Below are 27830 nucleotides of genomic sequence, written 5' to 3'. Positions count from 1 at the left end.
GAAAATAACAACAAGAGATGTGGAAAAATAATAAGAAAGGACTGGATAGTACTGGGAACATCATAAGGTTAGATTTGTGGACATTAAAACAGCAGTAAGAAGCAAGAAGTTGATTGGATCCCTTCGGAACTTGAAATATGGGTACCCCCAACAAAAATTTAAAATTTGGCTGTGTAATTTGGAATTTATGTAATTTGATTTGATTTGAGGTGATTGGTCGGTTAATAAAAAATTATTCTTAAAAAAAAAAAAAACAGGGGAGAGGGGCAAATAGCTTATGTCTGTGAGTAAGCAAGGTGGTGGCTGATGTAGGTGCCATTTTTAATTTAGCAGGTGAGTATACCTGTCCCATGATGGATTCCAGGAACCATAGACATAAAACAAAATGTGTGAACTCTTGCACAAAAGCTAGTGGATAGCTTCTCACAGTGCAGCAGCATAATGTGTTATGGGGTTATGCGACCATCAAAGAAGCATGTTGAATACGACTGTAGCAAATAAAGAGCAGAGAGCTTGAAAAGAGCTTGTGCAAAGTCTTTCAGACCAATTGAAAACTTACTCTGGATTTGGAATCACCTCTCTAACCCCTAACATCCCTTCTTTAAGAAAAGAGTGTTTTAGTTGTTATGTTTCTATTTTGTTGTTCTATGGAATATACAGTATTATGCTCTCACTGTTTATCATATACTAGGGTGATAACATATGGGAATTTTAATCTATAGATAAGCCTTATTAGTGTCCCATCTGTTGCTGACAAGGTTCCCAACAACCAAAGGACAGGACATAAGTTAATTGTAACACTTTGTAGTTTTTTGTTTTGGCTATTAAATAAAAATTTAGTCATCACTGTGTTCCAGATCAAAAAAGAACCTCTGCCCCTTGGAAGAACAAAGGGGCTTTATGCTAGTGGAAAGGCACCTTTAGATAGAAGCTGTTGAGTGAAAAGTGTCAAAGCTTGACAAAGATACACTGATTTTGCTTCTTCCAACCATTAGCTTATTTGTACTATCAGAAGCTGACGTCTTAGACACCATCTTCACATTTTCATGCCTCAAATTGCTTGATGACTTTGCCCTGGCATCCTCCAAACTGTTAATTTGCTGGGGATGCTCTGGGGAAATGAGACAGACCATCTCAATGTCTCCAGAACGGATGGCTGACGTGGCAACTGCCCTCAGAATACAATCCAAGAAGCAGCATATACAAACGAAGGTGTTTATCTTTGGGCTTTTAAGGAAGAAAGTAATTAGTGTCAGGTTTCTCGAAAGACTGGGACAGCACAGATATCAATGGGGGGGATGAATACATGAAGGTTCAGGCTGTCAGTGGCTGCTAGCCATGAGGCTATTTTCTACCTCCACTGTCAAAGGCAATGTGCATTTGAATACTTGTTGCTAGAGAGCAGAAATGGGGAGAGTTCTGCTGTGCTCATAACCACTTGTGGGCTTCCCATGGATATCAGGTTAGCCACTGTGTCAACAGGATACTGGATTAGATAGGTCTTTGGCCTGATCCAGCGTGGCTCTTCTTATGTTCTTAGATATAGACTCAATATTCTGTTTAGATTTCTTTTTGGGGGGGTGGAGGGGATCCCAAAAAATCTCAATATTGTCATCTGGTGAGAATTCTCACGAGCCACAATTAAAACTTTTTTCTTTATTTTTTGGGGGGCATCTCTTACTCGTTGGCAGTTTACCCAATATTTTGCAAATATGCAGATAAAGAGCTCATACAGAGCTCACTGATGTGGAAGGCACACCAGCTGACATAAGAAAGAAATAGAAGGTAGACAAGGGCATTTTGTTCTATGACACCAGAAGGGGAAAAAAAGACTAGGTTATAGAGCACCTAAGGACATCAATAGCAATGAGAAGAGGGAGCCATGGGTATAATTCATAGTAATAATTATTTTTACTGCCATAATAATATTTATTTATTTATTTTGCATTGGATGGTTCACTGCTTAAGGCATTTTATATGGAAAATGAAGTTTATACATATTTTTTTCAGGGGAGGGAAGGGGAGATGAAAGAAACAAACATAATGAACCGCCTTCAGAAAGGGCCGTGGCGAAGTAGTGGAGAATCTGCTCCACATGCAAAAGGTCCCAAATTTAATCTCCAACATCTCAGGTGAGGCTCGGAAAGATTCCATGTCTGGAAACCCCTGAGGCCACTGCCAGTCAGGGTAGACAATGCATAGCTACGCGTAGCAATGACCTGTGGTTCCTATGCCTTGGGTAAAGAGCAGTGCAGCAATGTTTGAATTGAACACACTTTCCCTTGACCATGGAGGGTGCTTCCACATGGGTGCTTATTGTGCAATTATTGTGCTCTTCATGCAGGCAATATTTTTTTAAAAAAAACATTCGCACAATGTCATTGACATCAGAATGCCAGTCCATATTTCCCACCCCTTTAATCCGAATTTATCATTTCTAGGGAAAACCTGAAAAGGAAGATCCTAGTTGTCCATTTTTGAATTTACTCTTCATCTGGAATCACCCAGATTTAACTTACCTGGCACCCCACTGCTGAAATCCATGGATAGTTAAAGAACCATAGAATTGGACCTTATCTTCCAGCAATTATGGGCAAAATTTTGCAAGCTTCTAAGTAACTCTCCTATGACTCTCATTTGTTTAAATCAGTGATGAAACATGCTTCCTGATCATTAGATTCATCACTGAACAGGATGTCCTGCTACCTGCCTGAACATTTTGCTACAACTTCTCAATCACAGCCTGATGGGAGCCGAACTGATTTAGCACCATGAATAAACTTGAGGAGCATCAAATAAACAAAGCCTTCTATATGTTTTATGTATAAAACATAAATCCAAACAAGAAAAGAAACTGCAATCAAGGATTTGGTGGAATCCAGGGCACATCGCTGACTTTGGCATAGCCACAAAGCAGATACTCAAATTGGGGAAAAAATATATTTACTTTTCCAAACAGGATGCTCCATATTGTAAATCGATTGCAGCTTGTTCAAGCCTACATTGAAATGTTCCAGTATTTCCACCCACACATCCCCCAAACTATTCCAAAGCACATTAGAAAAGCCTACTAAGCATTCTTGCTTAGCATCATAAACTCTACCACAGCACTGCAAAATCATCTTATGTCTATGCACAGATGTTGAAATGAGAGTAGGCAATTATGCACTTCATGGTAGATTTGATCATAGCTGGGTATGTGTCTGAATTCAGCTGTTCCAGATGACTGGGTCAAAAATATACTACGTCTTGCGTATGTAACAATCAGGAGAAGGAGCTTTATTGGAAGCATATTTTCTTTGATACAGTTTTTAAAGAGTTTTATTCATTCCTTTATAGCTCTGTTTGGAGCTTTAGTTCTTTGATCCAATTTCAGAGGGCTTCGACTGCACACCTAATTCACATCCCTAGATTCATCATATGATCACTGCAGCTACCACATGATCAAATGATAATACTAATTGGACTTCAGTTCACAGTTTTCTTGCCATACCATCCTAAAATGTTTGGGGCAGAATTCAATTACATTTTTGTACCAGCCCAAGGATTAACAATAGTGCATATAAATTTCCCAACAATATTCCTAATGTAGGAATCTTCTGGGACGTTGCGGGAAACCATAATGGTGGTTTCCAAAGCAAACCATAGAGGGAGGATCAGGGCAGGTACTGGCGGCGGCTTCTGCATAATGGTTGCAGTGACACTTCCCAGGAATGCCCAACATGCCCTCAGGGATGTGTTTTTGGCAAACACCAAAGCAAGGATTTCGTTTTCTCATAAATATCTAACGTTCATTCCCTAAACTTGAGTGCACAATACTCTCTTCAGCTGCATTGTGCCTTTTATTTTTGAACCTCTTCCTTCAAAGCCTTCAAAACACGGTCCATTCTGTTGTGCAGTTCAAAGAAACGCTGAAATGCTGGAGTAATAAATTTAACCAAGAAGGATAAGGGACCTGACGGACACTGCAAAGGAAAATTTAATAATGGGTGATGTATCTTCACTGCAATCAATATTATTCAGATCGCTCTATATTATAGCATCATGTTTCCCCTGGTGACTTGCATCTGAGCACTCAGCAGTATTGTTAGCTTTATGGTGTTTTGGATGCTGTCGCTTTTGTTGTAAATTTGTAGTAGTCATCTATCAGTAATCCCAGTTTATTCATTCAGTGATTCCTAGTTTTGGTATCTGACAGAGGGGAAGGGGGGGGGGGGAGAGAGAAAGGAAGCTGTTCTGAATGAATGAGAAATACATATAATCTCCTCTCATGGCCTTTTGTTTTGTTTTGTTTTCCCCTATTACCTCCATTTGCTTAATGGATACATTTTTTATTTGACGAAAAAGAAGAGCATTGGACACAGTAGGCCAAGTCTGCATGACGCTATGATCAACCTATTATAGTATTGTTAGACTCACTGATTTTAATTTAAGAACTTTGCTCATTGAGTAAGAATGAATATTTTGAAGGAAATTATCTATCTATATCAGGGATAGGGAACCTGTGGCCCTCTATATGTTGCTGGATAACTTGCACCATTCCTTGCCATTTACCCTGGTGACAACAACACCTGAAGGGCTACAGTTTCCCCATACTTGACTGTTACTGTGGATGCACCTTGGCATTTCAAACAGATTTTAGGGCTGAGCCCTGAATTAAAATTACACATTTTATGCAGGCCACTTAAGCTTGAACCCAAAGACAACTCTGGTCACATGCAAAAGATGCTACTTAACCCATGAGGAGTTGTGTCAGAATATGGACAGAGGTATGTATCTGAAAGCACACCCTATCGAAAATAATATTATGCAGCTATATGGCATCTACATTCAGACACACATTCAGCTGGCATCTCAGTGCATGTCCAGCAGATGCTCAGAGTCCCTGCTGGAGCAATTGATACATGCATGGATGCCAGATTTCATTTATGAATCTCCTTATTTGGATCAGGTTAAAGGTGCACACTAGGGATGCAGGTGGTGCTGCGGTCTAAACCACAGAGCCTAGGGATTGCCAATCAGAAGGTTGGCGGTTCGAATCCCCGTGATGGGGTGAGCTCCCGTTGCTTGGTCCCTGCTCCTGCCAACCTAGCAGTTCGAAAGCACGTCAAAGTGCAAGTAGATAAATAGGTATTGCTCCAGCGGGAAGTTAAACGACGTTTCTGTGCGCTGCTCTGGTTTGCCAGAAGCGGCTTTGTCATGCTGGCCACATGACCCGGAAGCTGTACGCTGGCTCCCTCGGCCAGTAAAGCGAGATGAGCACCGCAACCCCAGAGTCGGCCACGACTGGACCTAATGGTCAGGGGTCCCTTTACTTTACCCTTTAAAGGTGCACACTAAGTTTTAAAATCTTCCTTCCTTAGTATTCTGCCCTTTTGTTCACACAGAGCAACTGATAGCGATAAGAAATAACATGCAGTTAGGCTTGGAGATTTTAGTAGGCTGGGTTTCATGTTAACAGCTATACTGAACAAAACACAAAATGCACTCAAGCTATGGAGGAGAAAACGCTTTGGGTTGTGAACTGACTAAAATTAGGGTGTATGTCTTGTGCTGCTGTCATCATGGGTTGTATCCAGTGGTGGCTTTGTGCCAGGGGAAAGCACTTCTGCTTCTGTAAGGTGAAGCACCCTAGTTTTGCCTATGCCTCCCTGCACCCCCCCCCCAAAATAGCTGTTCCTGAAGATTGGGGAATCTTCTGGAACAGAACAGTACTGTATATGGTGTGGAGGGTTGTGGTAGGTAGGAGTGACTGGGGTAAATCAGGTGCCCTGACTTATATTAAGGGAAGTGCTTTCTGCTAAGGCAAAGCTATCATTGGATACAGCCAGTGGTGTGTTTTTTCAGGCAGAACTCACCGGAACTCAGTTCCAGCACCTCTCAGGTGGGCGCCATTGCCATTCTAAGAGAACGAGGGAGGTGTTCATGGTGAATTCTGGCACCTCTTTTTCTAGAAAAACAGCGCTGGATCCAGCCCTATCCTTAGGTGATAATAGCAAGAGGCAAACAAAATATGAAGTATTTATTTACCATCATCTGTTACTAATTCCTGTTTGTACTTTGTGCTGAATAACTCATGAGCTACACACACACAGAGAGAGAGAGAGAGAGAGAGAGAGAGAGAGGGAGGGAGACGGCCATGTCTCTTTGAAGCACTATCACTTACAAGACAGAATGCAAGGCAACGCTTTGAAATATGCGCTAGTAATTTGAAGTACATAAAATCTCAGCAAAAGGAGAATTGAGACGTTTCTGATAGGCCAAGGAGATTGTAAAAGAATATCATTTTGTACACAACAGCTTGATGCTGACCAAGTTAGCCTAGAAATTGGCCTCATCCATTTCTGTAGGACCTACTCCAGCGGTAGTTTGTTTAGGGTTGCATCCTTAACTATTTTTACTGTTAACTAAAGAGCAGGCATCCTGCAGTGAGAGAAGAAAGAGAAGCCTAATTAGAGAAAACAAAGAAAAATCAGCTTGCATTACACCCTATGGCCCTGGATTTGCTGTGATGGTAGAGGCATGCTGAAGCACAGAAAATTTTTAGAACTGGAGATGTGGAGTAATTAAAAATTAGCAGCAATGCTCAGCTGTTTCTTTCTCTTCTTGCTCTAATCAGCCATCTCCTTATTTCTCCAGTCCTTTTGTTCGTTCTGGGAGATATCTCATTAACCGACTGCAATAAGCATCCATAAAGAAACAGTGGAGGAAATTAGGAGAGGCAAAAAGAGAAATGTGCCGAGGAGGAAATGCGAGAGCAATGGAGTGATAGAGGCAGACGAGGGAGAAGAGTTCAGTGCAATGGCAAATGGAATGGAGATGATGAGCAGAAAAGTTCTAAATGAAAATCAAATGGAAAAGTGAGGAAAGTTATAAAAATGCAAATGTAAGAGGTTTGGGGGGCCCCCACTCATTCCTAAAGCAAGAAACCCTCAAATATATATATATAATTTTGACTTCTACATTATGGTGGTCCCCCCCCCCCAAAGCTTAATAGGCAACTCCAGAAGATTTCCATTACATTTTGATTAATTAAATATAATAGATAAAAGCAGCTGCCAATAAGAATTTTAAATGACCTGCCAGTTAATTCCTTTAATTTCAAATGATGGAAGCAGGTTTCATTTAACATTTCTAACCTTTGGCGGAAGCTACAGCTGCAAATGATTTCTATTACTGCAGCACTAACCTCTCCAGCACAGTGTGTGCTTTATGCATGCATATATTTTGCACAAAAATAATCACAACGGCAATTCCTATCAGACAGATGCTGCCAAAGATACAAATCAGGGCTGAAATTATAGTCCTTTTGAAACATTGTGATTAGACTGGTGACATTAAGTGCTTTTGAGCATTCTATTTTAAGAGGTAAAAGTAAATTACTTTTTCCTTTAAATTCCTTTAATGTGTAAATTAAAGGTTATTAATCCTTCTTTATTTAGCTATTAGCTATATACCTTCGGGTCCCCTTTTTTTAAAAAAAATGAAGCCTTTGAAAATTGCACAGAAATATAGTGGTCTGATGAACATTGAATTTGAAAGGCTCCATTTTCTACATCTTAATTGTATCTGCTAGTACGCTAGTCTGGTGGGGGAAACCATGTGCAGCAGCCTGACCTCCTTGGAGGAAAATGGGATATATATGCAATAGTAATAAATAATAAGGAGCAAAAAACCTGAGTGTACTCATGAACATGCGGACAATGTGAACTGCAACATTAGCTCCCAGGGCTGCTGCTTACTGGGAGACAGATGGGGAGGGGACAAGCGGTAGGGAGGTCAGCGTGATGTGGACTTTCCAGCAGAACCAATATAATACTCCTGCCACTGTGTCTGCACCTTGCTGACCTCCCAACTGCCACTTCTCTCCTTCTCTCCTCTCTAGTTAAGAGACAGTAACGCCACTCCTGGGAAACTAGCACTCTGATTTCATTCCATATAGACAACCTACTTCTGGTCTTAATATACGTATGTAGCTGAAATACTGAAGTTTCATTGGGCTACGCCTTGTGTTAATCCATAAAATACATCTTCCTGCAACAATAATTTACATTTTGTATGAACACTCAGCTAAAAGTGAATAAAATCACCCCGTATGAAATGACGGGGGGGGGGGGGAGAAATCCAACATTTTTCTTCTTTCAAATTAACTATTGATAGTTTGACATTTTATAAGCATTTGCCAAAGGAACCCTTCACTAGGGTTGCCATATTTGGAAATTTGCCAAAATCTTGACCTCTGACATGGGTTGCCATGCATCCGGATTCCGACTGCCACATGGCAGGCCTACTTTCACACTCTGTCATCAAGTAGCTACTATCTAGGAGAATAAGTCACTTCCATCTAGTCAAGTGCAACTTCTGTGCTAATAATGAATCAGGGAGATCCCTTTTTTATGACGCCGTAACAAAATAGAGCCCCTTCCCCATTAATTGTTGTTTTAAGAGAACCTATCTGTACCCAGAGACTATCCATGCCTTTATCCAGCAGAGAGCAATTTATGTCCAAAGCATCTCCCTCACATTAATAAGAGGTGTTGGGGATACTCCAGTTCCTTCTCTTTGATTTAAATGGCAGGGACTAATGGCATATTCCCTCTCACAGGTGTTGTCCCAAGTGGTTTACTCTTCACTGATTGGTTGGCTCCTGCCACTCTGTCCCCAAACCTTAACACTTCCTGGGACCCAACATGAAAGCAGCTAGATTTGGGGGAAATCACTGTCTCCATCTTTGCTGGCCCAAGGAACTCTTCCCTCTTCCTTGATGATACCCAGACCGTGCCTGCAAGCCAGAATATTTTGTTGCATACACCTAAGTAGCTACTTTAGGAATTACAGTGGTACCTCGGCCAAAGTGTTCATAATTCTTGTAACAGAAGAGTATCACAGGGTCAAGTAGTCCAACAGGTAGTGACTAGTGAACTCAAGGAGTCCACTTTTCTACTCACAAGGGATCCCCACAGCTCTGCAGTGAGCCCAGCTCAGAGTTAGAGAATAAGTGGACCTGTGGTCTAAACCACTGAGCCTCTTGGGCTTGCCAATCAGGAGGTTGGCGGTTCAAATCCCCATGACAGGGTGAGCTCCCGTTGCTCTGTTCCAGCTCCTGCCAACTTAGCAGTTTGAAAGCACACTAGTGCAAGTAGATAAATAGGTACCACTGCATTGGGAAGGTAAATGGTGTTTCCGTGCACTCTGGTTTCCATCATGGTGTTCCATTTAGTCATGCTGGCCACATGAACTGGAAAGATGTCTGTGCACAAATGTTGGCTCCCTCGGCCTGAAAGCGAGATGAGCGCCGCAACCCCATAGTCACCTTTGACTGGACTTAACTGTCCAGGGGTCCTTTACCTTTACCTTACTCCTGTATAAGTAACAAGCAGGGTGTTTAGTTCCAGCTGGTCCAGCTGTGTGTCTTATTCAGTGTATGAAGGATACTAATACCAAAAATGACTCACTTTTTAGGAGTACCATCTGGGGAATTCATAATCTAGGAAGGTTAACTTTCAATATATATTTTTGGATCCTTGCATCCATACATACAGTGGTACCTCGGTTTAAGAACAGCCCTGTTTACGAACAATTTGGTTTATGAACTCCGCAAAACCGGTTTTGCAAAATTTACCTTGGTCTAAGAACAGAATCCAAATGGTGGAAGGGCACTGGATGTGGGAGGCCTCATTAGGGAAAGTGTGCCTCAGTTTAAGAATGGTTTTGGTTTAAGAATGGACTTCTGGAATGGATTAAGTTCGTAAACCGAGGTACCACTGTAGAATGAAAGGAAGAAAGACCAGTCCATTCCATTCTGAAAAATTAAAGACCAGAGATCATTTCTTAATATACAGATTAAAAGTGTGAAGGGTTATAGGTAACATGAGTGCTACTTAGCACAGCCCCAAGGGGAATGATTTAACCAGTACATCCCATCAGCAGAAGCCCTCACCAAGGACTTCTGCTTGCATGATGGGGTGTTCCCCCCTCTCCTCCCCTGTGTGTCCTCATGCACACACACACCCAGAATAGTGCATGAGGTGGGGAAAGGGGAGAGTTCAATCTGGGAAGCCAAAATGCTTGCACTGAACGATCAGAAGAGTGCAACGTTGAATGACCTCCATTGAAATTAATGGACCTAATGGACTTAGGTTCATTAATTTAAATGGCTCTACTCTGAATATAACTACCCGCTAAACCACATGACCCTAACTGGGGAAGACAAAAACTGTGCTTTAAATTATCTTTCAAAACATTTCTTACACTCTCAATATCACCTTGAGGAGATCTCCATTCTTTGAACAATTGCCTGGCTTTCCAGGTTGAGAGACAGTGTTACTAATGAAAAAGTGGAAACTGAATTGTAAAGGTACTTTCACATCAGACTGAAATCTGACACATATGCCTAATCAGATGTAGAATCTTAGCATTGGAAGGGACCCTAAGCATCATCTAGTCCAACCGCCTGTAATGCAGGATCCATACGGGATCGAACCTGCAACCTTTGCATTATCACTACCATGCTCTAACTATAGTTACAAAAAATTTTCTGAACAGTAAGAGATTTTAGACCTTTGACTTGACATCAACTTCATAACACATTCCAGCACAGGACAACCAAGGAAACAGAATGTGGGACTGTGGGAAATTTACACTGGTGGGAGGGGAGGTTTGCAGCGGCAGCCAGGAATGTATCTTTCTGTATTTGCAGAGTGAGCGCCAGATGTCCTAGTTAATGTGTGCTTTTCTGTTATTCATTTTATGAAACATTTCAGATGACCCATTCAATGACAGGAATCCTCTATATGTATAAATTTTACACAAAGAAGAAAAGGAAAAGGAAAAGACCTGTAAGAAATACTAAGTTCCGAATGCATTTTGATAGCACCTTAATTGAAGGAAAATGCTCATCTTGTGATTTCGTGAAAATGGCTCAACAAAAAATACAAAAGTTTTCTTGAGATTACTGCAGGATGCAGATTTTTGTTGAGCCATTTTCATGGAAAGAGTAACATGAATATTTTCCTTTACAAAGATACTATCTAACCAAACTGGGAACTCACATGTCAGCTGTGTGTGTATGTGTGTACATTTCTACAATGTTTTCTCTTTCCCACCGTTCTGACCTCCTTTTTTTGTTTGCAAAACTTTTACTTGCTTTGTTTTGGGACTGGACCGGTTATTAATTTACAGTATCTTTTTTAAAGATTACATAACTTGCTGCGGAAAGAGGTTTATTCATTAAACTTTAAAAGTAGGTCAGCAACAAATGGCACCGTGTGGAGGGCTCATGTTCAGGTTGCCAACCAACCAGGTAGCTAGTTGTTCTTCCAGGATATTCCAATCCATTTCCACAACCCGAGTTGTTTTTCTAGACTATTTATATGTGTGAGTTTTATTCCTGCAGACCTTGGAGTCTTCCCAAGCCTGTCCATACCTCCTTCTTGTTCTTAGATGCTGCTGTTTTGCCTGCACAAGGAACATCACTCAGGGACCGATTTCACTAATTAGTATAGAGGATTTCTGAGAAACCGCTTGAAGGTTTGGCATTTATAAGTGGCATTATATATTATTAGTTAAACAAGGGCAAAGAAACTTTAAGAGGTAGCTCAAGGTCTTCAGATGATGGTAAGGAAAACATTAAGGGAACCCTTGATTCCCTGAACAACTAGTTATGAAGTTTTTGGTCCAGGCAGCAACATCCCCTGCACAGCCTTGAGGATGTGCAATGTGTAGTATTTATTCATACAATGCCCACACCTGGCATTTCAATGCCTGAAAGTTCTTGCAGAATAGCAAGGGGGTAATATTCTAGGCTGAAATAATGATGGCAGAGATGCAGCACAGTCCTTCCTTGTACTGCACAGTTCAGTGCCTTTCTCTCTCTGTCAGTGCCTCCCATGCTGCAAAGCCCTGTGATTTATGCAGCTTGCCAAGGAGTGCACTGTAGCATCACTTCCACTCCTGAGGGACTGAAGCACGTTCCTCACCCGGGAAGTTATACCCCCTCCCATGCCCTTGCATGGCCCACTAGTAGCTCTGACAAGATGTATCATGTCAGTTCAAGAATTTCAGGGATTCAGTTTGGTGGAGGGATGGAAGGAATAGATACACACACACACACACACACACACATTCAGACACACACAGAGAGGCAAACACTTTGAAATGTAGCTCTGGTCATTTCCCCCCCTGTCATGCTTCTTCATAGGTGAAGGAAGAATGTCTTCTCAAAAGAGGAGTGTGCTATATAATTTTGTGTGTGTGTGTGTGTGTGTGTGTGTGTGTGTGTGTGTTGTCCTTCTGCAATCTCCCATTTATTACTCTTTTGCCAAAGCAGCAAATTGATTCCAGTCATAGCATTTATTTGACTTTCTCTGTAGTAAGTAGTTTCAGAACAACATTAATACTGAAATCTCCTTTGGCTAAAGGCCTAGTGAGGGGAAACCAGACACTATAACCAGCAATTCCTCAAGTTGTTATGGTTAACTTGAGAACGGAAATGTTGCAAGAGATAAAAGGTGCAAATGCACAACAGCTGCAGGCGTTGGGCATTCACAGGCTCGTCTGCTTATTAAATTCCCCCACTAGAAATACATAGACCTAACTATTGCAGGGCTATACAAACAGCCACCCCAACCCAAAGCTCTGTGGATCTCCAAGATCTCCAAAGCTCTGCAAGCAAGGGCTGCTCCAAGTCACTTTATTCTTGGATACAGCTACAACACTTGAATTTAAAGTGGTCATTATTGGCATCCAGGAATCTGTGTTTACTCTGTGCCTATATATATATATATATATACCTTAAACTCAGTCCAGAAACAACTGTGCCACCGCCTAATAAAATATGGCCAGTTTAATTGCAGATGCTATGAAATTTTTAATCAAAGTTTACTCTAGATCAGAAGTAGCCAATGTGTGGACTACAACTTCCATCATCCCCAATGGATGGCTATGTTGGCTGAGGGTGATTGGAGTTGTAGTCCAAAACATCTGGAGGGCACCACATTGGCTGGCTGTGATCTATATATTTTTTTCTTGTTATCACCTTCCTTGCAGTTTAGCTTTTTATGCAACTCACACATCAATGAGCAAATGCAGAAGGTCACTTGAATTGTTCCATAAAATGCAACAATTACATAACTCACTATAGGTGAGAAAGTATAATGCAGTGGTTTTCAAACTTCAAGCATCGGAAGCTTCACAGGAGTTCCTTGATAGATGAAAAAGCATTTTGAATGACATTGTCAGAGTAGTGGTGGTCAGTACACTGTACAGCCACAGTAGTGTTGGGCATGTTTTAGGCTACACACTCAGCTTGGTTGGGCTGATGGCAAAGCTTTCTAGACATTTCTAGGGCTCCATGCAAACTGAAAATGCACCCCAGAGTGAGTCTCAGACACCAATGAGTTCCACAGCAGACTGAAAGAGTAGGTATTTTGGAAACCACCACCATTGCTAGGTAAGCCAGGCAAGTCTATTCAGCTAAACAGAATATCACTTGACCTCATACTTTCCGCTCTGCCATATAGTGCAGGAAGGGTAACAAATGTGGTACCCACCAGATATTATTTGACAATTGTCAGGGGAAGATGGGATCTGGAATTCAGCAAGATCTGATGGGTAAGACATTCGCTACCCCTAAAGTACAGCAATACCCAGTGGCTGCAAAATCCTGTCAGAATAACTTGACACACTAGCTCTGCTTCTGTGCGAGGAATTCTGAACTACTCCACCTGCTTTCATGATCTCACTTTGATGATGCACTTTCATGATGCCCTATGTGTGGATGGCGGCTTTCCTTGCATAGCAGCTGCTACTATTCTGGAACAATATCCTTGGTTAACTGCTGGCACTAGGGAACCAACAGTGCAAGCTGTGGCATTGAAGCAGCTGCCCTTTTAACTTTAGAAAACACATTATGACTTGAGTTGATAAGTCAGATCAGGGCCAGCCCTGCCACACAACAAGGTAAATGAATCTGCTTCAGGGGATGAGATGAGAGAAGCACTAAATCAGCAGGGAGGAACCTCTGTCCAATGGGCCCAATCAGGACTAGTAGACCTTACCATTCAGTCCTAGAGGCCATTATGGCCAAGTGACTCTTGCCTGCCCTACACCATACATCATATATGGTGTCAGATGTAGGGTAGGTAAAAGAAATGGCTCCCTGCATTTGCCCACATGGTCTGACCCCATAGTGCTTTCCAGTGAATGGCAGGTGGGCAGCCCTACCAACCAGTCAAGATAGCCTGCAAGGCTTGGGGGACTGAAGCATCCATCCTGCTGCCTTGAAATGGTTCTCCAGCCCTGTGCTAGTTGAAGGCAAGACTTGGCATCTGAATGGTGCAGCAAGTGTTTAATATGTTAATCCTAACCAGGCAAGGGAGAAGCACTGTTTCAGGCAACAAAATGTATCGCTTTCTGGATATAAGAGTATGTACGCTGACTTAAACAATGCATGCAATTATCATGGCAAAATAAGTAACAATAGGATTTACTATCAGATTTCTTCCCATTTCTTCCAATGAAATAAATAAGACTGTTTCACAAGTGTGTACTGTATAAGATTAGGGATGGGGTCCACTGTTGGCTCAACACTTTCCAATTTCTGATGGACCATCTAATGCCTGAAGTTGGTTGGGATTCTTTCAAAGGATACTGCATTAGATGGATCTAGCAAGGCACTTCTTATGTTTTCAAGACAGAGTGCATAGTCCAGATCACTGAACCCTGAGTCATTAAGTGAACCTGAATATACATGCTTGCTTTGTAAATTTTAAACACATCATTGGACTGCAGGGACCAATGTTAAACCACAAAGCCAGCAAGTCTGAACTTAGGGTATAACTAGTTTACAACAGCAAAACCTTTTCTATGAGAGGAGCAAACCTTTCCCTATTAAAATGCATGGTCCAAAAGGAACACAGGAAGCTGCCTTGTACCCAGCTGGCATTTTTCTGCCAAGCCCAGTATCATCTTCTTTGACTAGCAACAGCTCTCCAAGGGCTACTAGCTGATCCTTTTTTAAAAAAAAACTGGGTTTAAATGTGGGACCATCTGAGCTGCTCTCCTTGCAATCTACTGCTGCATGCAGCTGTACAAAACACTCTGTCCTTTTTGCTGCAACTGAATAACCCAGATCTGCTCCTAGAATTTGTCCCCAGTCAATAATTAATCAAGAATGAAATCCCATATTCATACTTATCATTCTTTGTTGCTTTTGATTTCATAGAAACTTAAGCAGAACTAAAAGATTCAAGATGTTGGTGCATTATTTAAGTCATCTGTTATAAAATATTAGGACTAGTTTATACATATGTGTTCTTCCATCACTTGAAGAAACACCAAGCAATCATTTGCATGAATGAGTACATTACCACCAAGAAGAACCCCAATCCTAAGCAAGACAGCTAGCTATTTACTGAAGCAAGATCCCTTCCTGTCTGTAACACACGAAAAAGAGCAAAAACTCAGAAATCCACTTACACTGAATTAATATCATCAACAGTTAATGAATTATAAAGTAAACTTACATTACAATAAGTTGATCTTTGTTCCAAGCCCTGCACAGACAATATCAGTTAATAAATTATCCTTGCAGCTAAGGCTAAAGATAATTATAACCATCCACAAATAAATAGCAAGTGCCTGAATGGCAGTGGGTCACTGGATTAAGCAATAACCTTTCTCTTTGAGAAGAAAGGCATACTCTTCATAACAGTGTACCTTGCAGTTGAAAATAATTTGCATGCAGTGACCTTATCACAGCCTCTTGATTCCCAGCAGAAGTATATATTAATGAGTCAAGCAAACTTTATGTGGCATGCAATTCTCTAGCTCTGAGTACTGTAATAGAATTATATTCAAGAAGAAAGAATTATTTTCAAGAAGAAAATAATGTTAAAAGTTGTTGTTTTTTTAATTTCACATCTAGGGCAAAAGTGGGCAATGTTTTGAAGTTTTCAGGACCTCATTCCCTCAGGGGAACATGATCAAAAGCTTGCATACCAATGGTAGGAAGGACTAGAGCTGGTGATGGGCAGTGCTAAACCAAAAAACGAGTGAGGCCTTATCCACACAACTACCCTACAACCATACATGCATGTTCAGTCACACATTCCATCCATCTATCCATCCATTCATCACTGTTGCTTTGTCTCTTTCATACTTCCATCCATCCATTCACACAAAAACACATAAACATGCACCACATTCATTCATTCCTCAACCATTCATTCTTCATAGGGCTTGTATTGTACAGTTGTAACAAGGCTGTGAAACTAAGAAAACATGGGTGCAGAAGAGCTGGCTTTTGTTATATATGTTCATTTCAAGCCTGGAAAGGTATTTATAAGCATAAGCTCACGTGAAGATCCTCTAGGACTTTTGATAAGCCTAAAGAAATGGATGTAAATATCTGCAGGAAGATTGTTTTTCGCAATTACTGCATTGGGCATCCACTGCACAGGCAAGGGGGAAAGCATGAACAGAGTGCAAAGGGAACACTTGGATATCAAAGATGCATATTATCTTCCTGCAGTAAGAGAAATGAGGAGGGGGGTGTATATGTATTTCATCCAGCTTCAGCTTTGACTTGGAAGCATGAAGTGATGAATCACTCACACTTTGCAAAGGTGGAATCTGATCTCAAATAATAACACCCAAGCTTCTTTGTCTAAATATGAACTTCTCCATGGCTTTAGTCAAAAAGCTAGACACTGGGAGGAATTTAACATCACACTAAGACAATTGCTCCATGACGGCAAGCATTATGGCTTGCTGAACGGAACGATTCATCCTCTCCTCCCTCTTCTTTTCCCTGATCCTCCTACAGCCAATTTTTTTTTTGGGGGGGGAGGGTTGCGTGGGGGGAGAAAAGGTGGGGAACATCCCATGCAGAAGCAGAAGTCATTGTACTTTCATTGACATGACTCATTAGTTTAATCCCACCCCTGAACTCAACATGGAATCCATAAGATTCCCAGGTAGTCTCCCATCTATATGCACTAGACCCAGACCTACATTTCCATTTGCCTAAAGCTGTAATACAGAAGGGTCCCTTCGGTGTGCTAAAGAGGTACCTGTGTGATGAAAGGGATATTTGACTTTTCTTCTCTCAGCAGAAGCTCCCATGTTGCATCACACACTGTTACTGATATGGCTGAGTTTTAAAAGCAGCTGGCCATGTACACAGAAAAACAAGTGAAAAGGGGATTGGTAAAGAGAGAGAGAGAGAGAGAGAGAGAGAGAGAGAGAGAGAAAGAAAGAAAGAAAGAAAGAAAGGAAGGAAGGAGTGCCAAGAGGAGAGAGAGAGAGTGACCCTATACATCTTTGGCTCTGATCACATGCACCTTGAGGTCCAGCCTCACCCACATTTGATTCCACTACCAGTATGCTGCCCCTGGCAATTACCTTAAAGGACTACAGCACTAAACATTAAAAAGTTTGCTCAACCCTGTCCTAGAACATGGCTTGTTCCTTTTGAGCACAGCTGCTCACTGAGAGGATATTATCTGCAAATTCTTCATGAGTGATCAGATCTCTTTCTTTCAGAGTCACAAAACATCTAATTTAGAATCCAGCGTGACCACGGAGAGATCAAATTCTCCTCCCCCCCCCTGCAATCTGCATAACTTTGCATTTTCAGCTGTGTTTTCTAATCATGGTAAATTGTAATGTAAAAACACAATTAAAATAGAGAAGGCAAACTTCCACAAACAATAGAAAGTGGAACTGCAGATTCCAGTGAGTCATGCGGACAGTGTCACACATGTCAGGAATCACCAAGCTGTTGGTTTTTTTTCCATTCATGTTTTCAGACTGATCCCTCCCACTTTGCTTACTTGCGCTCGCTCAAAAATGACATAATGTTTGCCCTACAGTGCCCAACATAAAAATCTGAATTAGTTGCCCCAAGTTCTATGGTAATAATAATAAAATATGGCACATAAAATAAGCAGTTTAAATATCCCCATTGCTGGGTATTTAAATATCTTTATAGCCACTGGAAACTATGTGGTTGAATGATGTACAATGATCTCTTACCTGCCACCTAGAAAGGTTAACTGCAAAATACTGTACAGTTAATTCTGGTAACAATGAACTTAGAAGGATCAGTAATTATGCTGCCTGTTGCAACAGGTGGCTGCATAATGTGATCCAATTAGTATGGAGAAATTCTCTTTTAGGATTTGAGATTTTACAGCGTCTGAATATTTCCCCTGCTTCTGCTCATCTGTAATCATATATAAAGGATTTAAAGATGATACTGCTACAGGGAAGAAAGAACAGGCTCTAGGAAGTTTGCTTTTGTGGTGAGACCATTAGACCCTGGGCTTGCCCATATAATGTATGAAAGCTAAGATACAAACATACAGTATGTCTGTACAGAATTCCAAAGGGGCATGTATGCAGCTAATAGTGCAATCCTATACATGTCTCCTCAGGAGCAAGTCCCACTGAATTCAATGGGATTTACACCTAAGTAAGTGTGCATAGGGTTGTAGAATTAACATTTCACAGTATATTTGGTTTCAATAGGAACCAGGACTGCATACTTTGGTTACAGAACAAAGTGGATAAATCAACATTCCCCTGTACACTTTCTACTGAGAGTACAACTGTTCAGTCAAGTGGATGCTTAGTCCAAAGTTACTGAGCTGCAGCATCTGGATTCAATGGAAAGCACTCCTAAGAAAGTGTATGGGATTGCAGTCTTATGTCTTTGCACTGTCTGATGCAGGGCCATTCCAAACTTCACAAATTACAAATGATGTTAAATATTTCCGTATGTTGGATCCTTACCATTAACATAACTGAACTAGAGCTCAGTATTATTGATGCTGGTTTATTTATAAGTGCACCTTTCCTTATTGAAATATAAGTAAGGTTATAAGGAAGGTGTTAGAACTAGCCATTACAAAAATAAGTTATGCATACTGGACAAGGCATACTAATAGTCATTCCTAGGCTCGGAAGATCTATCCCCTAAGAAAATGCAGAGGTTCTTCATAATTTAATCAGATATCCTTAACCTAAACTCTCTTTACACATATCCCTAAGAGTTCTGCTTGAGCTTGTCTGACTTTAACCCCCAAGCATTAGCAAGTGACATGAAGAATCACTTTCAAGTTTAAGCCCTGAAACACAAAGAGGACCTTGTGCATGTAATTGAAATACATTACTAGTAAAAAGACTTCCTAAGTTGTGATTTAAAAGGCTATCCCTCTATTAGCAAATAATAGCCAATATAGCAGATAGCAATATTATAATTCCAGTAAAGATGCCATTTTAAAGGCTAGTAATGTAATGTTATGAGGATTTTGAGGGGTGAGGTGGGGGTGAGAAGTAGGCTGTATGTGAGATCCTTCTAACCCCTGAATCCAGAAAGTGTTAAAACATAAGCCAAGCTAGCTTCCTGTGTTGAGGTGATCACCCAGGTGATTAAGAGAACAAAGGAAAGGGGGCTCTGCTGGCATATATCATAAAGACACCACAGTCTCTGCCCTGCCTCATTCCCATAAGGAAACACAAACCCTTGGTAAGTGCCTGGAACCCCTGAAATCTCACACCACTCAGAGATTGGGGTGGAATGCAACAGTAATATTGCTGTGTAGTCTCCTATTTGCTGGGCATTTGGATAAACGGTGGTATAATGTTTGTAACCTGCTTCCCAGAAGGCTGCCTGCAAGCAATGGCATTTACCGTTACCCTTCATGTAGTTTGTGCTCTCCTAGGTAGATATGATCGCTACAATGAAAGTTTAATTTCTGTAGTGTTTTCTTTAAAGGAATCTAAAACGTGGCTCTAGAAACCTTGACAGATGGTGTTTTGAGTGATAATGCCAGGTAGCTGGTGGGAATCTCACATTAGCATTCTCTGCAGCTTTCATAGGCAGTTCACCTTAGTCTCTTTTTAATATTCACATATGTTCACCTACAGCATATGGGGTGGAAATGCCATAGCCACAGTTTACTAAAGCTTGTGAGCCGTTCTGAGTTGATTTCTAGCTTTAATAGGAAAGGCAGTTGTGAACATATATTTCATAGTCTTGCTCTTATTTTTGGCTTTTAAAATAGTTGTATATTTTAATTTCCCACACCCTTATTTCTCTCTCTCTCTTACCCCACCCCTCACTTCTCTTGAGACTCCCACTGTGTCTCAGTACATAGTTCCCCCTGCTGGGAAAAGAGAAAACTACACCCACAACGTTAGAGAGAAAACTTAAATTTATCCCATGGGTGCCAAAGTATCTCCTGCAGAAATGGGTATGGTTTCCCCCCCCCCTCTATAGAAGAAAAGCAGCTACTATAAGTATATTAAATTCATCATTGATTCATATCAGCATTCCCATTCTCAACAGAAGCACTGCATTATTGTGATTTGCAAATAAATACTCTGTCACTTAAGAAGACCTGAAGATTCCTCAACTAAGTTAACATGTTTAGTGCTTTTAAGCATTGTGAGTTTAGTGCTTTTCAGATTATGAGTGTTTAAACATCAAATTAAGTTGGAACAGAGGCATATGTCCTTGCATGTATTCCTAGATTTCTGTATAGTTGTTTCTATCTAAACACTATCACTAATTACGGAGCGTAATCATCTTTACCTACCAGAGTTTCTTCATACTTTATATCCTCCAATAACGTGCTGAGTAAACAATAATAGTACAGAAATAGAGGATATAAGTAAAGTATACAAACAGTATACAAGTAAAGTGAAACGAAAGCTCAAGGGATAAGTTCAAGGGATATTTTTCTGGTGGTTATACTTTTGTACCTCAGGTTTTTTTGGCACAGATTAATGTGACTAGAACAGTTAGACAAATGCACAACTTGCAAAGTTTTATTTAGTGACTGACCAGCAATGCTGACAGCTCAAAATGGTGAATCCCACAGCACAACTCCATGATGAGCAGAGTCCTGTTCCATCTCCTAAAAAGACAGGGTGAACCCAACACGGCAAATACGAACCAAATGAAGTGAAATGAAAGCACTGCTGAATTATAGACACTGTGATGGGTTTAGCTCTTGCCATATATAGCTGAGTATGAAATTAAAAAGCACACATACACACAGCATAAGACGTAATGAGTTCAAGTGAGACAATAGCATCTTCTTCAAATGAAAGGAGGAACTGTAGCTCTGCCTGCCACAAAAACTCAACTTCAGTTGTTCACTTAACGAGGAGAGAATTCAGTATTAACTAGGAGTATGAAAATAAATAAAATCTTGTGGAAACACACACTTTCCATGGAAATGCAGCAACCGTCATGGCTACAGTCCTGGTAGTTATTTATTAAGTGGAAGATACTGGCAACATTTGTATTTGGCAATGGGAATGCTCTGTATACTGAGGAGCAGAAGTTGTTTTGTATGCTAGCTCCAAAAATCTATTGCAGGACAGAACCGGGGAAGAATCATGAATCTTGTCTCTCCCTAAGAGTCTGCCCTTTCTTACCAGAACATCCACGTCCAACACATTTCACAGCATGCCTAATTGTTGCTTATTCATTTGCAAACTGGACTGACGCTAGAAGAGGGAAGTGGCTCTTCTTCCGGAGTCTTGCCATGAACACAAACTGCCCTACTTGTCCTACAGCATTTCTACAGAAACCTGTCAGCATCTCTGGCTTAACCTTGCCCCTTGAAGCAATGCTGCCAGCATACCGTCCCCACTGCTAAGATTACTGTTGCGCACCCGTTCGCATGTCTGTGTCAAGGCGAAGACAGTGTCTGAGGATTTCCTGCGTTTTTTCTAAAGCAAAACTCGACCCCTCTCTCTCCCCTGCACTTTCTGACTTGCCTGAACACTGCAATCTCTAATGCGATTAAGTCGTTCCCAATCACCCGCTTCTGTCTGGGCAACCGCTGCCTGTATGTAGATCTGAGATCATATCACAGAAAGAGCCGTGCGCTCTCTCCTTCTTTCCCAACAACGGATGTGCATCTGCACGTTTCTTAACCCGTCTCAGTTTGGTTCAAGACAGCAGCGGAGATTAACAGTTCGCTGTAGGCAGCAGCAAGGCAGAGAAATGAAACAAGAGAGAAGCAAGAGAGATCTCCGCGTTAAGGGGAGGCGAGCGAAGTCTTACCTTCAGCCAAAAGGCGCATCGCATGAACAAAGGAGGAATCCAAGGTATCTTTCTCTGCCATCAGCTCGGGTAAATATTTCTCCTGTTCCATAGTATGTTCGGCGGCACTTTGGACCGGCTGCCTGCCCGAGGTGGTGCTGGAAAAGGACAGTGGCAGGAGCTTCCCCGGGTGAGATTCGCCTCTCGCCCTCCCCCTTGCTCGTGGCACTTGGGATGGCTCACTTCCCCATGCACCCAAGCGGCGGCAGGTGGAGCACCCCTCGCTCAGTCCCCGCTTCAGGACCCCGGACAGCGCTCCCGCGGCCACCTCCCTCCTGCTCCCCTCCCTCCAGCAGCGCGCGCGTTTGCTCGCCCGTCTGCGTGTGTGCCTCTCCCCCCGCCACTGAGCGCCAGCCTCATACCAGAAGCTTTAACTAGGGAGGTGTGGAAAAGAAGCCTCCCACCCATCTCCTTTCCCTTCACATTGGTGGTCGCAGGCTGGAAGGCGGGGATGCGCGGGGCAGCGCTGCGGTGGGATTGGCTCCCACCCAACCTCGCCGGCTGAAAGGCAGGTTGGGGAGAAGAGACAGGAGCGCTGCTGTCTGTGGGAAGGAGGGGAGGGGAAAGGACCAGGCGCTCCGCTCGCTGTCCAAGGTGCTGAAGCAGGACGAAGGACAGAGCAACCTAGACCCGGCGTCTGAAGCAGCAGCAGACCCAACGCTGGGTTACAGTCAGGGGCCGAATTGTTTCCCTTGCACCCCGCCCCCGCCGCCCTCATAAACGCCTGGCAATTCGGTTCTCAGGGAAAGCAATTAGCCCGGTCACCGCATATTTTACTGGTCTGCAGTGCTGCTTGGCTGCTTTTAATACGCACCCAGAGACTCTTTGTAACATCCTGCTAGCCAAGAAAGTTGTCACCTTTTGGAGCGTGCTGTGCTCTTAATCACCAATATTTAAGTTTTGCAAGGGGGATCAACCTTATTCATCCCATCTTCTGTCGGGACTGCTGAAAGGTGGGGAGCTGATTGTTATGACTGGTACATCTAAAATAGTGGCGGCGTTGGGGGGGGGGGGCGGAATACTCATTGCAGGTTTGATTCATTGCCCTGTCCTTACTATAAACACCGTACAGCAGCTTGACTCGATCCAGGTAGGTTTTTTATTGCTGGAGAGCATAAAAGGGAGAGCGAACATGTTGCCTTCACCAGATGGAGAGAAAGAAAAGTGTCAAGCTGAAAGCTGCAGTCTCCTCCTGGCAGTGTGTGCAAGGAGACAGAAACAGTGCTGGAAATGCTTCCCCATCCGACTAGGGAAAGAAGCCTGATCATAAAATGGGGAATACAATCTCCCTCCATTCTGAGCACACAAAAAAGCAGAAGGAGGTAGTAAGATTAAACCTGGGCTTCGTTTTTCGCACTGCAAACTGCCCTGGATTCAGTCCTCATGAAGGACAGTATAAAGAAATGTTTTAAATGGGGTAAAAGAAAATGTTAGCTGCAAGCCAAAAGGCAGAAAAGTACCAGCCCTTTGGTGGTGCATGGCACTGTTAAAGCACAAGAGAGAATTAATGAAGCAACTAATGTGGTTTGCTTTCTCCTCCACTCCGATTCCTTGAAGTCTTCCTTCCCTATGCACATTGCAGCCTAGTGCAAGTATAGACAGCATGGTGCTCTCCAGGTGTTGTTGGACTACAAGTCCCAGATTCTCAGAGCACTGGCTATGCTGGTTGGGGCTGGCGGGAGTATCTAGAAGGCATCCCATTGGCTACCCTACCTTTGTGCATCTCTTCCTGCAAGATTTTTTAAAGGATAAGATGGAATGGTTATAGAAAGGCATTCACACTGAGTTTTCCTAAGAGCCTGGCAACACAGATTGCCAAAGCTGGCAACATAGATTGATACTAGGTACATACTTCCCTGAAGTCCCACTGTTGTTAAACTGGACATCATTGCTTCCTCCTCAGTTCTATAGTAATGGATTAAGTCATCCAAAGGCACATGAAAGGCACACCCTCAAAACGACAATTAAACCTCCAGACCTTCCAAATGGCTACTGGAAATGGCATAGAAATACATTGGGGTCTCATTAATCTTCATGAGACTTGAGATCTGGACCTAGGAACCATTTTTAATTAGGGATTGAAGTAACCAAACTGGGTCTGAAACAAATTATATCTCAAAACAACACAGCCAGTTAATGCTCAGTGTATGACAGCTGAGCTTCCTTTCATGGTTATGGGACTTCGCCCTCTCCCAAAAGCTGTTGATGGAAAAGTAAGGCAATGATTTGCCCACGACTGTCTGAGCTGGAATTTAAAGCAAGGTCTCCAGTTCCAAAAGCTCCGTCCTAGCCACTAGACAGCACTGATGCTCAAAGAATATGGCCATGTTCCCTTAGTTTCTGGTACTTCATGTAGCCTGCTCCCCAGAAATTGGCTCTAGAAGGGTCAGGGGAAGCCCCAAAACAGTGTGCAGCGAGAGGGAGAATCAGTTCATCTGGCAAGCTGAAATGCATGTGCAGATGGAACATTCATCATGGCATGATGTTGAATTCCATCCAGCATCTCAAAAAGGCATCTTGCTGATATTCTGGTCATATGCAAATAAGTAAGTAAATAATTGAGTTACACTAATACAATGAAAGCAAAACTTTCCACACTAACAAGTTAAAAGTTTTGCATGGTGCAAAACAGGCAAGGTTCAAGATCTGAAGTAGCAACCAGGGAGAGAGAAGAGGTGCTTACTCTCAAGCAGGGTCCTTGCACAAATGACAACCTGGCCAGAGCAAAGAGCAGGTTCTGAGACCTGCATTTGATGGGCAGGAATCGGCCCTTGGATGCAGCTGACTGACCAGTACCACTAAAACCCCGAGAGAGAGAAATATTGCTGCAACTGAAATATTGCATGAGGGCCATTCAAATCTAAATATATACAATAGCACAACATCTGCAAATACATGGATGCACATACGTGTGTGCGTGTGCGTGTGTATGTGTGCACACAACTACACACAAATGAGGTTGGTATTAACATCTCAGCTCCAAGGAGTTGAGATACGTATATGGAAAGAACAACACAACAAATAGAAGCATTATTTAAACTGATGCAAAAGCTAAGAAGTGAAAGTAATAGGATAGAATTACAAATGGGAAACTGCAGGGCAGCTCTTGGAAAATATATATCTGTAGTGATATATTTTATGCTGTTGAATAGTCTATCATGGGGATGGTTAAAAGCTCTGCCATCCAGAGAGAAAACACACAGTACAGAACAACTCTGAGTGGTCAGGAGAAGAATGTGAGCGAATATCAATTAAAATAATGGCCTTTTTTATTCCATTATATTAACAGATGCTCCTAATGAGTCTCCTTTTTCAGTTAAATGAACTCACGTTGATAGTCTTTTGTTGCAAAACAGAATGGAATGCTTTGTAATAAAACTGTGGTGTGGCAGCCTCTGAGTCCCAGATAAACCAAAGCTATATAGATGCTATCATTGTTTCAGATAATTCATTATCATAGCATGATGCCCTACAGGTAGGCCTGGAAGCACAACAGACAGGCTAGTTAAAAAACAGTAGTTCAGGAAGAAATCTTTCCACAAGATATGAGAATTATAAACAAGAATACACAGTCAAATAGTCCACATAGATACAAGAAGGCATCATCTTGAAGAACAGAATAAATCTTTCATTCTTGCCTTTTTTAAAAACAACAACTGCTTTTTATTTGTTTTTCAAATCTCACTCTAAATAAGCACTCAGTTTGTTCAAAGTCTTCAAATATTCAATACATTTGCATTCATTTCTATGCTTGGCAGAAGAACTCCTTTGCTGTTAAATGATTGCAATTATCTATATAATACATAGTCCCCTCTTTGCTGGGAAAGAAGTGTGGATGTGGTGGAATGTATTGCAAAAAAAGAACTAAGTATTGGATTAAGGTGTCACGGCAACAGAAACCTTGGAAAAAAGAGCTTTTTGTAAATGGCAGGTCTTTATCTAAACCAGCTGCTCTTAAGTAAAGCCACTTCTGGCCTGCCCAGGAGGTGGGGTTGCGGGCTTCACGCCCACCCCCACGTGAGCCGCATCTTCCCCCCCAGCCAGGCCGCATCTTCCCCCCCAGCCAGCCAATCGGCTGGCTGGGGGGGGGCCTGCCCTATTTAGGGCCGGCGCAGAGGGGGCTCGCCCTCTTTTTGCTGACTAGCCCCCACGTTTTCCCACCCTCCCTCCCTTTAGGTAGGCTTTAGGTAGGTCTCTGACTTTGCTATGGACTTCGGTCTGTTGCCGCAACGGGCATGGTAGGAATTTTTCCCAATTGCCAATTTACAGCCATTTGGTTTTTCGCCTACCTCGTAGCAACTCGTCACAACTCCTTAGCATTGACGGTTAGGTATTGGTAAGAAGGGGTTAAGAGGATGTGTGGGGGGGGGGAGGACGCCATCACCTCCCCCCAGTGAACGAAGGGTGGTCCGATAAAGGACTCCGGGGGGCGTGGCCCTGTCCGAAGCCTATGGAGGTGTGGGCCAAAGGCACGCCCCAGAGTGGGTGACCCGGGGGAGCTCCTAGTTGATGTGCCTCAGCAGGAGACTCCCCCTCTATGGTGTTAACCCTTCCCATGTCTCCAGTAAATGGGCTGGAGCCGGATAGTCGATAGGACCAATGCCTAAGCCAATGCCTCTCATTCCTGAATTCAATAAAGTTGTGGCCTAATTCGCCCATTTAACCTTAAATTATGGTGTCTCGTGTCTTTATTTATCCTGGTGGGGGGCGGGAACTCGCCACGCAAAGGCTTACCTATGTACAACATGCATAATGATCCCGGTGACTAGGCTAAAGGGGATGCAAACTGCAGTGAAAGGCAAGTTGTCCTCGTCTTAATTCAAAATCAGTTCAGGATTTGCAAGCTTTTCAGTGAGCATTTGGGAAAAGTTTCTCTCTTTTCTAAGAGTTTTCTCCCCGCCCATAATGCCGGCAAAAACGTGGTGTGGTGCTGCAAGCACGCACATTACCATTGATTCCGATTGCAGTAATTTTCAGAACAGTTCATCAAGTGAAACAGGGATCTCAAATTTGTGGGGCTTTGAAATTGGAAAGTTGATGTACAGCCCCCATTCTGTGCATGCTTACTCAGATGTAAATCTACCTGAGTTCAACTGGCTTTCCTTACAAGGAACTATGCATAGAATTGCATCCATAATTTATTGGGATCCCACAATTCAACAGCGGCTGATTTTTGTAACTCACATGTATGTCTCATATATGAGATACTTGAATGTGAAAAGGTAGCCAAATGTATAAATGTGATTTTTTATGCACGGCATTGTTTTGTGAATTGCAATGTGATTTTGCACATAGCTCTGTAAGGTGCTGTGTTACAAACTGCTATATTACAAAGTGGTTAAATATGCCCCTCTCATATTTCTGTTTGCTTAAAACAAGCAGTACTGGATGACTATTTTGCTACTGTAACTGAAATCTTTCAATTTGATGCCCCTACCAAAGAAGAGGCATCTGCTTCAAATAACTTATTGGCGCACTAGAAGTGTTTTGTGAACTCCATCTGAAGTGAACCTTGCAGCAGATTTGGGGCATCCTTCTACATGGACAAACCTGAGATAATGAGCTTTCCAAAACTGTTCTCTATAGGCTACAATCAGGGGCATCATATCTCTTCCATGTTAAGATGGAAATATAGTTTGCACAGGTGTGTTGAAATAAGGGATATGAACTGCAGGTATGCAAGTGAAATGAAAAGAAAAGAAAAGGC

General features: G+C 42.2%; 1 protein-coding gene across 8 annotated transcripts in view; it reads right to left on the bottom strand.

The window, feature by feature from the left end:
* KHDRBS2 (KH RNA binding domain containing, signal transduction associated 2) overlaps window positions 1–22474 on the bottom strand; it is a 325396-nt gene extending 302922 nt beyond the window's left edge. For 4 of the 8 annotated variants that reach the window (XM_083431747.1, XM_083431748.1, XM_083431749.1 and 1 more), the window contains exon 1: window positions 22085–22474. In XM_083431747.1, the coding sequence (XP_083287873.1) occupies window positions 22085–22175 (91 nt within the window). In that variant the 5' untranslated portion in view covers window positions 22176–22474. The remainder of the gene's footprint in view (window positions 1–22084) is intronic. The other 4 variants (XM_083431750.1, XM_083431751.1, XM_083431753.1 and 1 more) reach the window with 1 other exon arrangement.
* Window positions 22475–27830: the final 5356 nt, after the last annotated feature.

Source organism: Podarcis tiliguerta (assembly GCF_965153285.1).
Source record: "Podarcis tiliguerta genome assembly, chromosome: 3".
Taxonomy (NCBI): Eukaryota; Metazoa; Chordata; class Lepidosauria; order Squamata; family Lacertidae; genus Podarcis; species Podarcis tiliguerta.
This window is presented reverse-complemented; position numbering and strand designations above follow the sequence as displayed.